General features: G+C 40.0%; 1 protein-coding gene across 1 annotated transcript in view; it reads left to right on the plus strand.

Annotated features, from left to right (window-relative positions):
* The window catches only part of FOCAD (focadhesin), a 283468-nt gene that overhangs the window by 151822 nt on the left and 116718 nt on the right, over positions 1-14928 (plus strand). Inside the window, exons 15-17 of the mRNA XM_047064929.1 lie at positions 3844-3978; positions 10036-10086; positions 11121-11204. Coding sequence (XP_046920885.1) covers positions 3844-3978; positions 10036-10086; positions 11121-11204 — 270 coding nt within the window. The remainder of the gene's footprint in view (positions 1-3843; positions 3979-10035; positions 10087-11120; positions 11205-14928) is intronic.

The following is a 14928-nucleotide window of genomic DNA, read 5'->3' on the forward strand; positions in this document are numbered from 1 at the left end:
AACCAGACAAGTCATTGGGTGATGCATAGTAGAGGCAGAACAAGCCAGTAAACTGACGAACCTGATGTAATTTGACAGGTTGTACAAGCCAAATGGGTAGTGTGGGTCAGATCCATGGGGTTCCACGAGATGCACGTAGCAAGATGGTAACAGATTAAATCTAAGGTGCTCTCAGTGTCAGAAGGTCTCTGAGATGTGGTGTCAAGAATAGCCCAGAGTTGGGAAGGTCAGAGAAAGCAGCCTTCTTTACTAGAGGCTGCCCTGTTTCCGATTATGTATGGGAGCAAGCCGGATTTACAAGTATTCCCTGCAGGTATCCTTTGCTTATGTTTAAGGCCACAGTTCATGGCTGGGGTTCTGAAATATTTTCCATATGTCCAGTACCATTTCAGGCATTAGCTTTCAAACTTTCTAGGCGGAAGACTTCTTCAAAAAAGTTCTGTGAGCCCTTGACAATACTTGGAGGATATAGCCTTCCTCCCCACCCACCACCCATGGAAAGGGCAAGGCCCTTTTTGTACTTCTGTACTTGGTGGCGAGACGTTGTCTCTGCTGGTGGGCAGGGTGCATCAGAGCATCTGTGCGGCCGTACTTGGCTTGGCGTATTTTGATTTGTAGAAATATTCAAACGACAAAGCTATTGGCGACAAAGCTATAACTGAGTTATAGTACTTTCCTTTCCTCTTGCTTGCAGGATATTTCTCTCTGGATGTCTTTCTGTCAATTCACAGCAAATATCTCCCACACGGAACTCCTCATCTCCTACAGATACGCTTTTTCGTCCGCTTTTCCCTCCTTTTTACATCTTGCTTTTTATTCACTCGGGTCTTTAGGTGCAAAACCTGTCCCTTCCCAATTCATCCTCCTAGTTCTTTGCGTTCTTTTATTCTCCATCTCACATTTAGTACTCCTCAGGTTCCAGGACCATGAGTCGTTGATAAGGACTGATAATCTGATATATACTTATTATCATGCGCGGTGAGTGGGGAAGGAGAATCAAAAGACACGATCATTGTCTTCAGAGAACTTAATATCTACTTGAGGAGACAACTTACATTCACGAAAATAGTGAATAATACTAGACAGTATATAATTAAATGCTAAATTGGGTGGTACAGAGTTTTAAGAGTTGGAAGGTGGAGGAAAGGAAAGGGATAAAAGGAGGGCTTGAATTGTAAGAAAACTTAATTGTGGAACTGGGTCTTGAAACACCTCAGTTGGAATCGGACAGGCGTTTAAAGTGAAGAGAAAGCATAGACAATTAGTACAGTTAGTGAGCATGGGGTTTTTGGAAAACGTTTGAGGCTCTGTATGATAGGGACCAGTGAGAAATAGGTATTAGTTTGGGTGACTGCTTTGACTTTGGCTATGAGACTACCAGAAGAATCTTTCAAAAGTAGCATTTCAGTTTTTACCAGGGTGGGGGGCGGGGGGGGGCGACAGAGAGAGAGAGAATCTTTAAGCAGGCCCCACGTTCAGTGCAGAGCCTGATGCAGGGCTCGATCCCATGACCCTGGGATCATGACCTGAGCTGAAATCAAGAGTTGGACGTTCAGCCAACTGAGCCACCCAGGTGCCCCTGGCATTTTAATTTTGATTGTTCCCCAACTCAGAAACCCCTGGAGGATTCCTTTTCTTTTTTGATTCTGATTGAAACTGTTTTGGTATCCTAGGGACTCTCTGATGCGCCAGTCTTTCCTGACCGGTACTTTGGGCACTGGTTTTGTGTTTTGTGTTCTGACTTAATGCTTTCCACTTTCTCCTGGAGTGTCTGCTTGATTTCTGCCCATTCGTTCCTCAAGTCCCATCTCACGGCTTCCTGGCTCTCGATGTTCTCTCTGATGACCCCTACCCCCAGACAAAGCTTTACTCCCCGGTGCCTCCTGAAACTCTTTTCTGTTGAAGACAGTTTAGGTTCTAACCATACACCTTTTGTTTCCTGATAATTTAGAATTGCATACGTTTCTCTTCCTTTCCAATAGGGGCTAAGTTCTTTGAAATGTTCTATTGTGTTTTATATTCCATTGTTCCTCTTAGTACTTTATGCTTCTCTGTGGGGCTCGAACTCACAAACTTCGAGATCACAAACTGACGCTCAACCAACTGAGCCTCCGAGGTGCCCCCTTAGTATATGTTAATGGGATCCAAATTTGTAGTGGACCCCAAGCCAAAGACCACTTTTCTGCTCTTTCGTGGAAAGAAGAAAATAAGAGCAAAAGCGTCAACTCCAGCTGTTCTGAGATATTCTTCGCCGTCTCCTCTTTAAGCCTCTCCTTAATCTGTGTCCTTAAGTATATTCATTTATCTTTGACATCTTTTCACTTACTACCTTATGTAGTTTTTCCTAAATAATGTATGTTTATAGATGGAGATAAATTGTGTGTTAATTGAAGCTTCAGAGAAGAGATGGGAGTATTTGAGAAAGATTAATCCTTGTTAAACTCTATCTAATTGATCTGTGTTGGCACTCTTCCTGCCTGAGTTTTAAAATTTTAATAAAATATCTGTACATGAAGAAATCATCTGTTGTAGTTGGGATCGAACTTAAGAGACATTTGAATATCCAGAAAATGAGATACTGAAATGAACGATACTGAAATGAACTAAGAACACTTGATTTAGAAAATTGGGTCAAGTTAAAAATAACATTTTTGTTGGGCGGTGGGGTGTTGTTGTTGTTGTTTTGTTTTGTTTTCTTTGTAAAGAGACTTCACGCCCAGCTCAGAGCCCATCGCAGGGCTTGAACTCACAGCCCTAAGATAAGACCAGAGCTGAGATCAATAGTCAGACACTTAACTGACTGAGCCACCCAGGCATCCCAGAGCTGTAGTTTTATTTTATCATTTATCAGTCTCTTAAAAAATCTGTAGAGACTTTGAAAACCAAGGTTTAAAGTAATTTATCTACCAATCTGTCGATATATTTATATATATATTTTAAAGTAAGCTCTGTGCCCAGCATGGGGCTTTAACTTATCACCCTGAGATCCAGAGTTGCTTGCTCTAACTGAGCCATCTAGGAACCCCAATTATTATTTTAAAGTTTATTTATGAATGAGGGAGAGAGAGAGAGAGAAAGAGCAAGCAGGGGAGGGGCAGAGAGAGAGAAGGAGAGAGGGCAACTCCCAAACAGGCTGTGCATTGACAGTGAGGGGTTTGAACTCACGAACGGGGAGATCATGACCTGAGCTAAAATCAAGAGTCAGGCGCTTAACCGACCAAACCACCCAGGTGCCCCCCCCATTATTATTTTAAATAATACACTTATTCTCCAGACTCCTTTAAATGTTTGCAAGATGACTTGAGTGTGTTCGATTTATATCTGTTAACATCTCAATTTTCGGAGTGGTGATGCAGTTTCAGCAGGACTGAAAAACCACAAACACTGTGGATACCTACCTGTCTTTAAAACTGTTCTAACATTGGCTTACCCTTCTTTGTTTCAGGCAATGATTCTTCAACAATGTATATGGCTAATCTGGTGTGTGTGTGTGTGTGTGTGTGTGTGTGTGTGTGTGTGTGTCTACGCATGTGCACGCATGTGTGAGTTTTATTTCCTTGATTCACCAAAATAAAGTAGTAAAGAAGCCATCGTGTGAATCAGGCTGCGTCTTCTTCAACAGTTGTTTACCTTGGTTTAAATAAGTTCTTTTGAAAATATAAAAATTAAAATAAATAAATAAAGAAGTTCTTTTGAGGAGTGATTCCCTTATCAAATCTTAACTTCCGGGAATACTCTTCTTGTTCTTTCCTAGTTTCCTCACAATAAAGCGACTCCTCTTTACTAGTGGCCTCCTGTCCGTTGGGATTTGGTTGGGTGTTGACTTTTTTATTTGCTTCCCAGGTTGTTTGCATTCGCTCCACGTGGAAAGCTCTCTCCCCGAAGCTCAGCTGTGACACGAGACCTCTCATTTTGAAGACCCTCAGTGAACTGTTCTCTCTGGTTCCTTCCTTGACAGTCAATACAGCTGAATATGAGGTATGCACTTGGAGCTCGATAAATTATCTCTTTCTACATTGGAAAGACGTGGGCTTTATGATAACTTACAGAAGAAGATATCCCTAACCTTTGGCAAAACTCCTTTACCACATTTTGTTCTGAGAACATGAAATCTTCGTGGAGTAGGAGAATATCCATCCTATCAATTCTGTCTTTTTAAGGCTTATTTACCTAAAGGATACCAAGTTTTTATTAGGAGAAGATAGTCAAGATTTTAAAAAGTCAGTGTGTTAAAAACGGTGTTTCTAAAGTAATAGAATTCCTGAGGCCAAAAGTTGAAATTCATTTTGTTGGTGTTTTTACTTGTAAAAAATGTCACAAAGACTTTAATAAGGCAGGGCAGAATTCTCCCATAGTACAGACATACTGTCATTTGTGTTTTGCTTCTACGTTTGTCATAGATTTGATTTTTACATGTTAGTTCACATTTCCTATGAACGTCTATACAATGAGGATGATTGAAAAATCAAACTGTCTTAGGAGAGGAAAATAATTTTTTTAATTAATTTTTTTAAATGTTTTTATTTATTTTTGAGACAGAGACAGAGCATGAGCAGGGGAGGGGCAGAGAGAGTGGGAGACACAGACTCCAAAGCAGGCTCCAGGCTCTGAGCTGTCAGCACAGAGCCTGACACGGGGCTCAAACTCACGGACTGTGAGATCATGACCTGAGCTGAAAGCGGACACTTAACTAACTGAGCCACCCCACCGCCCCGAGAGGAAAATAATTTTATGAGCTGCTCAGTATTTGTCATTGTAGTGACCCGAAACACTTGGTGGAAGATGCTTTGCTAGAAGATTCATATATTCTGCTTAACATTTTCTGTATTATCTCTTCTTGAAATGAGTCAAATGAGAGAGTGGTGAATTCATTTATGTCTCAACTTTTGTCGCCATATCGCCGCTCATGCTCACCTTTTCCCTTTTTCCATTAAAGAGGAGCAATTGATTTTCACTTGAAGTCTTCGTGAACTTTTAGTTTGATTTAGTTCTTCACAGACTTTGATAAACTACCTCCCCCGTAAGAATCCAATAATAGTCTCTTAAATGCTTTAGATTATGTGAGAAGGCAGGATTATAAGATAATACTTCTTCCAATCATTCTTAGTGCTGCACAGTGGATGAAATCAAACTTGTCCTTCCTGAAGATACAATACCTAGCTTAGCGCCTGGCACATAACATATATTCAGTAAATAGTTCATGCATGATTGAACCAATATAGGGGACTGTGAGTTTATTCTCACATTTGGGTTTTTGTTTCAGGGTATTAAAAAAAAAAGAATCAATTTGAGACTCTAGAGTATGTAGTTCACCAACCGTCTTTTTTATGGCGACCGTTATGATACGTATACTTACGTTGTCAGAAAGTCTGTTGGGCTAGTAACACAGAGCTAAGACTAAAAGCCAAAGTAAGGACATGTTGTGTATATTCATTTTCTGTTTTCAAGGACTGAACTCATATACCTTTGTATTGCTTGTACTTTGAGTTATTCAGATTTTATTACAGGTTAATTTAGGAACTGGCTTTTGTGCTGGTTTCTTCTCGTTGCTTACCAGTGGCTGTCAGTTTTCTGTTGTGGGGAGGCGGGACTTGATTTTTTTTCTTTTTCGAGCGTACATTCTTTTCCAGTGGTGTCTTATTCTGGTGTATCTTCATGCTTATCTTTTTTTTTTTTTTAATTCTTTTAATGTTTATTTATTTTTGAGAGAGAGACAGAGTGCTAGCAGGGGAGGGGCAGAGAGAGGGTGAATCTGAATCAGGCTCCGAGCTCTGAGCGGTCAGCCCAGAGCCCGACGCGGGGCTCGAACTCAGAAGCCGTAAGATCATGACCGGAGTCAAAGTCGGACGCTTAACTGATGGAGCCACCCAGGCGCCCCAATCTTCATGCATATCTTAATGAGGTTCCTTGTTGCTCAGATAGATTGCTTTGAGGCCATTCCATCCATCAGTTTCCTCCCAGTAAGAGAGAGCCCTTCAGTGACCATATCCACTTGGAAGCAGAAATAAAGACATGTAGAAGGAGACCTCTGTCCATTTGTCTCGATCTGTCTGTCTTGCTCTCTCTCTGTCTCTCCCCGTCCCCCTCTTTTCCCTCATCTTCTCTTCTCTCACCATCCGTTGCCTTCCTTTCTCCCTCCCTCTTTGCCTCTCTCCCTGTATGTATCTAGATAACGGGTTCTCTGTTACCTGCTTAGAGTTTGGGTATAATTTTCCCAAAGCATTTCTTAGGTCGTTGCTGTTCCCAGTCACTGCAGTGTCTTGTGTTTGCCTAAAATGGAGTCCAACCCCTTTTTACGTAACCAGTAAATACCTAATCAGGTCTTTTAGAATCTGGCCTCACTCTATTTTTCTGCCCCCTGCACTCTAGGAAAATTAAACCACTGGTAATGTTTTGTTTTTTTTTCCTGCCTCCAAACTTTTCCATTTCATTTCCTTTGTGCACATTGTTTTCTGTCAGAATTGCTTTTTTTTCCCATCTCTAATTTTAAAATCGATTTTAGACGATACGTAATTGGTTGAATTCATCCCGTTCTTTGAGAATTTTTGTGCAAGTGGGAATCTATTGCTAGAGACTTGATTCTTTATACTATTCTAAGAGCATTTCTCTTTTAAAAAACGTTTATTTATTTTGAGAAAGAGCAGGGGAGGCGCAGAAAGAAAGGGAGACACCGAATCTCAAGCAGGTTCCAGGCTCTGAGCTGTCAGCTCAGAGCCCTATGTAGGGCTTGAACTCACAAACCGCAGAATCATGACAGAGCCAAAGCCAGAAGCTCAACCGACTGAGCCACCCAGGCACTTTTAAGAACATTTACTTCTATTTTATACTACAGATATGTGTGTTTGTGCATATATTATTTTTCCCATTAAAGTATAAGCTTGTTGAAAATAGACACGATGCTTCCATTAGTGTATTTTCTGAATTGCTTTGCAAAGTGCTTGTGTATCCATTCATTGACTCGGGATATATTTATTAAAACTGTGCTCGGCTTTACAGACACTAATACATATTCTAGATATTCTTTTTAAGTGTTTATTATATTCCCAGCACCTTTCCCATTAATTTATACCAATTTGTTATAATGTCTCACAGGAAGGTATTATTTTTCATTTTATAGCTAAAGGATCTGAGATTTGAAGAGGTTCATCCATTCATTAAATGTTTATTAAGTACCTGCCACATGCTAGGCAAGTAACTTGACGAACATTGTAGTTTCTAAATGAAGGCTGGTGTCTAAACCTGTAACTTTTAGCTCCATAGTCTGTACTTTGCCATCACACCATGTTGTCAGTCCTTGCCTTCCTTTTTCTTTTTTTTAAGTGTTTATTTATTTTTGAGAGAGACAGAGAGGGAAACAGAGGATCTGAAGCGGGCTCTGCGCTGGCAGCGGAGAGCCTGATGCAGGGCTCAAACTCACGAACTGTGAGATCATGACCTGAGGAGAAGTCAGACGCTTAACCCACTGAGCCACCCGGGCGTGCCCCAGTCCTTGCCTTCCAAGAGCTCAAAGGTTGGCAGAAGAGGTAGATGTAAGCAACAATAATTATAATAACATTTAAAAGTTTTTTTTATTGTATTCTTAATTTACATCCAACTTAGTTAGCATATAGTGCAATGATAATTTCAGGAGTAGATTCCAATGATTCATCCCCTATGTATAACACCCAGTGCTCATTCCAACAAGTGTCTTTTTTTTTTTTTTAAATGTTTTATTTATTTTTGAGACAGAGCATGAACGGGGGAGGGTCAGAGAGAGGGAGACTCAGAATCTGAAACAGGCTCCAGGCTCTGAGCTGTCAGCACAGAGCCCCACGCGGGGCTCAAACCCACAGACTGCGAGATCATGACCTGAGCCAAAGTCGGCCGCTTAACCAACTGAGCCACCCAGGCGCCCCAACAAGTGTCTTTCTTAATTCCCCTTACCCATTTAGCCCATCCCTCCTCCCATAACCCCTCTGGCAACCCTCAGTTTGTTCTCTGTATTTAAGAGTCTCATGTTTTGTCCCCCTTCTTGCTTTTATATTATTTTTGCTTCCCTTCCCTATGTTCATCTGTTTTGTATCTTAAATTCCACATATGAGTGAAATCATAGATTTGTCTTTCTCTAATTCCACTTAGCATTAATACCTTCTAGTTCCATCCACGTAGTTGCAAATGGCAAAATTTCATTCTTTTTGAATGAACGTGTGTGTGTGTGTGTGTGTGTGTGTGTGTGTGTGTGTGTGTATGATATATCATATATACACACACACATCTTATTTATCCATTCAACCATCGATGGACATTTGGGCTCTTTGCAGACTTTGGCTATTGTCGATAGAGCTGCTGTAAACATTGGGGTGCATGTGCCCCTTTGCGATAGCACACTGGTATCCCTTGGATAAATACCTAGTAGTGCAATTGCTGGATGGTAGGGTAGTTCTATTTTTAGTTTTTTGAGGAGCCTCCATACTGTTTTCCAGAGTGGCTGCACCAGCTTGCATTCTGACCAGCAGTGCAAAAGACATCCTCTTTCTCCGCATCCTCGCTAACATCTGTTGTTGCCTAAGTTGTTAATGTTAGCCATTCTGACAGGTATAAGGTTGTATCTCATTGTGGTTTTAATTTGTATTTCCCTGATGATGAGTGATGTTGAGCATCTTTTCATGTGTCTGTTAGCAATCTGGATGTATTCTTTGGAGAAGTGTCTCTTCATGTCTTTTGCCCATTTCTTCACTGGATTATTTGTTTTTTTGGATGTTGAGTTGGGATAAGTTCTTTGGAGATTTTTATCTAATACGTCATTTGCAAATATCTTCTCCCATTCTTACGGTTGCCTTTTAGTTTTACTAATTGTTTCCTTTGCTGTGCAGAAGCTTTTTGTCTTGATGAGGTGCCAATAGTTCATTTTTGCTTTTGTTTCCCTTGCCTCCAGAGACGTGTTTAGTAAGAAGTTGCTGAGACTGAGGTCAAAGAGGTTTTTGCCCGCTTTCTCCTCTAGGATTGTGATGGCTTCCTGTCTTACATTTAGGTCTTTCATCCATTTTGAATTTATTTTTGCGTCTGGTGTAAGAAAGTGGTCCGGGTTCATTTTTCTGCATGTTGCCGTCCAGTTTTCCCAGCACTGTTTGCTGAAGACACTGTCTTGATTCCATTGGGTATTCTTTTCTGCTTTGTCAAAGATTAGCTGGCCATACGTTTGTGGGTCCATTTCTGGGTTCTCTATTCTGTTCCACTGATCTGAATGTCTGTTTTTGTGCCAATAATAATAACATTTGATGGGTGAGTACACTTAATCAAAGGGCTATGAGAGTATGGTGTGGAAGGGGCCAGCATTCTAGGAGGGATTGAAGTAAACCTTATTTAGTTGGTGCTGTAAGACTAAGTTCTTGTAGAATAAAAAAAAAAAAAATATTGCTTCGTATTGAAGTCTAAGAAATAGAATATACAAAGACAAGGAGTTATAGAAGAACCTTCTATGATTTATAAGGACAAGAAGTTAGATGTGATTGAAATGATGAAGACTGTGGGCTTTGGAAAAGAAATGGCTTTTTAAGCTCAGTTACTTATTAAATATTTGTCATTTGAGGACCTGGGCTTTATAGTATAGGCTTTGGAAATGAAAAAGTCAGTCACTGCCCTAAGGAGTGTAAATCTACTAGGGAGTTAGACACATACACAGATAATCAAACCGGATGCTGCAGTATGCCATGGGCCATATGGTCACTTGGAGAGGGGAGAACTGCCTCCTGGGAACAGTGGCATGAAAGAGGAGTGACATTCGTACTAGGTAGGACTTGAGAGGTCCACAAAAAATGGTCAGTTTTCTCAATTTAGTAATCCTAACATCTCACTGTGTTTGAAATGTCCATATGTTTCCATGATGAGTCTGTTTCTGAGCATTTTCATTTTCTGAATGATGGGTAAATACAGATGAAGTCTGTCACTAGCGGTATAATTTTGAAAGTGATTTGATTTTCACCGTTTGCTGCTTTAGATTGTTGTCAGTTTTGCCTTCGACTTAAAAATTTATTGTGATGTTTATTGATTTTTCAGAATTTTAAAGTCCAAGTCCTCAGCTTCCTCTGGACCCACACTCAAAACAAGGTACTATCACAAGGGTGTCAGTGAAACGCAACCCAGGTGGGAAAGAACTGTGAAACAAGACTGTTTGAATAAAAAAATATAACTAATTTGAAATGACGGCTTCTTGATCTTAAAAGAATTCTGACATTAGTAAGTTTAGGTTTTCGAAATTCTTTTCTTTTTTATTTTTTTAATAATTTATTTATTTTGAGAGAGAGAGAGAGAGCGTGTGCGAGCATGAGCAGGGGAGGGGCAGAGAGAGAGAGAGAGAGAGGGAGGGAGAGAGAGAGGGAGAATCCCAAGCAGGCTTCTGCACTGCCAGTGCCGAGCCCAACGTGGAACTTGAACTCACAAACTGTGAGATCATGACCTGAGCCGAAACCAAGAATCGGACGCCTAACTGACTGAGCCACCCAGGCGCCCCTAGAAATTCTTTCCAGTTTATGTCCATTAATGCATTTTTGTCATAAAATGCACTTGTTACCTGGTGAAGCTGACAGATGTAAAGAGAGACTGGTGCCATTGCGTCATTTTTTTAATGGCCCTTCCCCTTTGCTGCTTTGCCTGTCCCTCAACAACGAGCATACCAAACGAACAAAAAAGTCCAGTTCATTTTTTAGATGTCATTTCCAATCAAGGAGTACAAAGAAGAGGGTGTCTGTTGGTGACGTTATACTACACTCATGAGTGTATGAGCTTAGATTCCCATGGGCTAACATGTTAGTAGCTGGAGAATCAGAACCTAATTCCAATGGATCGGACTTTAAATCCATATACTGCTTCAGTAAACCATGCCACCTGATGGGGACCTGAGCGATTTGGAGTGAATTGATGTTTAATGTCCGAACTGGGATAAAAACACAGTGCTTCTGATCTCTCTACCGAGTGCTGATTTCTCTCTCTTTTTAGTGGGACCTAGTAAGCAAGCCATGAATACGATTTCCAAAGCCCTGACTATAGCACTTTGAGGTTGGCGTGGGAATTTTGTTCTTCCTCCAGAGGTGATGTGTAATATATATTGTTTCTTTTGTTTCTCTTACTGGTACCCCATCTAGGAATCAATTGTAGCAAACGCTGCCTATAAATCTCTGTCACATTTTAGCGCGGGAGAGCATACCATTCTTCATCTGCCTGAAGAGGTAGGCCTTTCTGCTTTCCCAGTAGTATCTCTTGACTGCTGGGGTTCATAACTGTATTTATATTTCCCCTCTTTGAAGATTTTTAGCTGACGCATACGTAACTCTAGATATGTTGTCTATAAAGAATGAGAACTTACATATATTAATTTGTCTAATCTGTAAAAGACTGGAGAGGTCTTAGACCCCACAGATAATGAACTTAAATCTCTTGGAAGCAGATGGAAGGCACGTACGGTGTTGATGAAGTCTCTGTAGGTAACTGCATGCCGGTGCCCCTGGCTTACCCCGGAGGATCTGTGTCACCGTAGGAACCATTTTGCCCAGTTAGTGTGAGCTTCCCGGAGTTCACATCCAAGCATGGCCTGCATAGACTAAAGTTTAGGCAGCCTGTGCAGCCAGAGATCCTTATTTGTGATACAAAATTGAGATGCATGTGAAAAATCTGCTATTTTAATGCATTTAGCGTGAAATGATACATAGGTTAGTCCCAGGGAACTGGATGAAGAAAGGATCACTCTTCTAAGAGTTAACACATTGTGTGACATTATCTTAGTTTATATGTATATGTATATGCATGTACATATATACTTATTTTAATTTCTTTGAAGCTCTATGCTTAACGTGGCGCTTCAACTCACGACCCCGAGACCAAGAATCGCATGCCTAAGCCAGCCGGGTGTCCCTCTTAGTTTTTAGATTGAAAACATACAACCTTTTCTGATATCTACTTAATATGACCAGGTTTAAGTTACTAGGTTATGTTAAGGACCTAAGTGTATGGATCTCACATTTAATGTTACTGCTAATTTAAATGCGTATGAACGTTTATTGAATGCCTCTAGAGTGTAAAGCAGACATTGTGTTAGGAGAAGTTACGTCTGATGTTACCCAGAATCAGTCCTTAGGTCAAATGGCTCAAGAAGTTTTGGTACAAATGTCTTAGGATCCTAAGGCATTAAAATGGGTTGACTTTTTCCTTGGGACTGAGTTTGTATAGAGGTTAGTTGCCAGTAGGAACAAGGCAAACTTGTGTTTATTGAATTGAATTGGAGGGATTGTTGAAAGCCTCTTGTAAAATCAAATCCTAACTAAGGCAGGATTTCTCACGGTGATGATGCAAAGACAGATGGGCCAGTTTGTCGTGTGGCTATCCCAAATGGGAAGACTTAAGAAAAAGTGTTCTGTGACTCATAAAATTAAAAAAGATGAACTTCAGATTGCACTGGAGGTCTCTTGTTGGGATGAGCACTGGGTGTTGTATGTAAGTGATGAATCCCCAAAGCCAAGGGCACACTGTATTACATACACGGTATGTTAGCTAACTTGATGTTAAGTTATATTTAAAATAAATAAACACATAAACACGTAAACGCATAAAGAAAACAAAGTTTAAAAAAGGAAAAGGTAAAGGTAAAAAAGCTACATGTAAATTTTGTATGCAAATGCCTACCAGTAAATTGGGTACAACATCTGGAAAGATATTTTTATTATTATTATTATTATTATTATTATTATTATTTTAATAAGCAATTGCTAATTTAGATTACAGCATCATAATTACCTTTACTTTTAGCTATTATTCATGAAATTTGGAGTAGTAGCTTTGGAATAGTAGCTTTGATTAAATAACTCCCACATATTCCTAGCTGTTTAGTCTCTACGTCTTTAGGTATTGATATGTTTATATCTTTTCCTACTTTAGCATTATGTTCAGTTTCTGATATTAGAGTTTAGATTCAGTTAAGGGCTACGCTTATTCAAATATTAGATAACTTTCTTATTTATTTAGAGAGTGCGCACATGTGCCCACGGCAGGGAGGGGTGGAGGCGAGGGTGGGGTGGGGTGGGGGGAGAGAGGGAGAGTCCCAAGCAGGCTTCACGCTCAGTGCAGAGCCCAACACAGGGCTCAGTCTCATGACCGTGTGATCATGACCTGAGACATTATCAAGAGTCTGACGCTTAACTGACTGAGACACTCAGGCACCTCTATTAGATACTTTCTTAATCTAACTGTTCAATGTCCTCTGCTAGCTGAGGACACGTAAATAGCTCTTTATACCTTCCAATGTAAAGGGTAGCGGTATACTTAGAGTTGGGGTTTCTATATATGCTTGGGTTTTCACCATTAGAGTGTGAAGAACTATAAAGGAAATATCTAACATTTATCCTTTTTCTGCCGTGCTTCTCAACTTTTTTCTACCCTAACCCCCTTCTGGGATACGACCTACTCCCTGAAGTAACAGTGTTGACTGTAGTGGATATTCTCAACTAGGCTTAAGAGGAGGGGACATAAGTGATTTGAAAGAGTCTGTCTTTGACCCCCAGTTTCTGATATAGACGACCTGCCTCCTCATGGAGCATTATTGCTTCTAAGACTGCACAATGCATTCTTCTTCCTTTCGTTGATTACTGATTTTCAGTTTGGCTGTTTGAATACCTAAGAACTAAAAGTCCAGAAAGTGGTCAGTGTGTTTATATCCCAAACAAACCCCCAAAGGCTAAGGATACAACTGAGTCACGTCCCTACCTCTGTTTTGTAGATGATAGCAGTGATAGTTTTTCTTCTTTAAAAACGTATTTTCAATGGTTTGAAGAGTCCCTTCCAGGTAGGGACTTCTGTTTCTTCCTTGTTGACAGAGATTAGCCACTCTGCATGGTGGGCAATTTGACTTACTCAGAAAACTGAAGGTTACCTCTGTACCTTTCCAGTGAAAGTACATCCACATTCTCTCTGTGAAAACTTGGGAAAGAATCTTTTAAATGAGAGTGCTGTAAATTTCAAGTAAAAATCAACAACAAAAAGATACACTGTATCCTTAGCAACATGGCTACTTTCGTATATAATGTAGCTACTCTTGTAAGTACTGTATTGCCTTTCTCTAAATTTACTAAAGAAAGATTTCTTGTTCATTGATACCTTCATTTAAACCGTGAAACTTGTTGAAAGCTCACAGATGGGTAGAACAAAAGGCGTTGGGAGAGTGGCAGACATCAGTTTGGGTTGAATGAAACAGTCCACCTAAGGTAGGATTGGAACATGTCTATGAGCCCTGAGTTTAATGAGATACCACGTGAGTTAGGGGTTTGAATATCAAATCCATGAACTCCTCTTCTTGTCATTAGGTTGTTATTAGGAAGTTCTGTGGGATTATTGATAGACACTTCATACTTGCATCGGTTTAGCAATTACTTATTGGACATACACTAAGCCCGAGGCCATGTTCTAAGCTGGGAATGTTAAGTGAATCCATTATGTTTCGTTGGTTTGTAAAAATATCATTGTTGATCACTTGAAACATGCAAATCTAAAGTTGGTCAAAAAGTTTCAGGGGCTTCTTTGAGGCCTTGCTGATTCCAACGTTAAGAAATGGACAGAAATGATTTTGTTTTTTAGTTTGTATTTCTTTCTTCTGTTGAACTATTTATTCTTCTCTTTGGCCTTCTTTAGTGTCCCCCCAACCCAATAAAACAAAGCAAACAAAAATAAACAAAAATATAGAGAATTGTTATTCTGGTAAAACAATCAGTAATGGATAAACATTTAGGCAGAAGACTGACTCTCATCTCTGACTTGGGTCCATTAAAAACTATTTAGCTGTTCAAAAATTAAGTTTTTTTTTTTTTAATTAAAGAATCTTAAGATAGATTGTGTTCTTGATTTCTGGAGTTAATTTTCGAAGTGAGTAATGGAAGAGAACTCATTATGCATCCTGGGTTGGTATTA

Source organism: Lynx rufus, unplaced genomic scaffold, assembly GCF_022079265.1.
Source record: "Lynx rufus isolate CCGP_SWC_20201006 ecotype Redwood Valley unplaced genomic scaffold, mLynRuf1.p SCAF_10, whole genome shotgun sequence".
Lineage (NCBI taxonomy): Eukaryota > Metazoa > Chordata > Mammalia > Carnivora > Felidae > Lynx > Lynx rufus.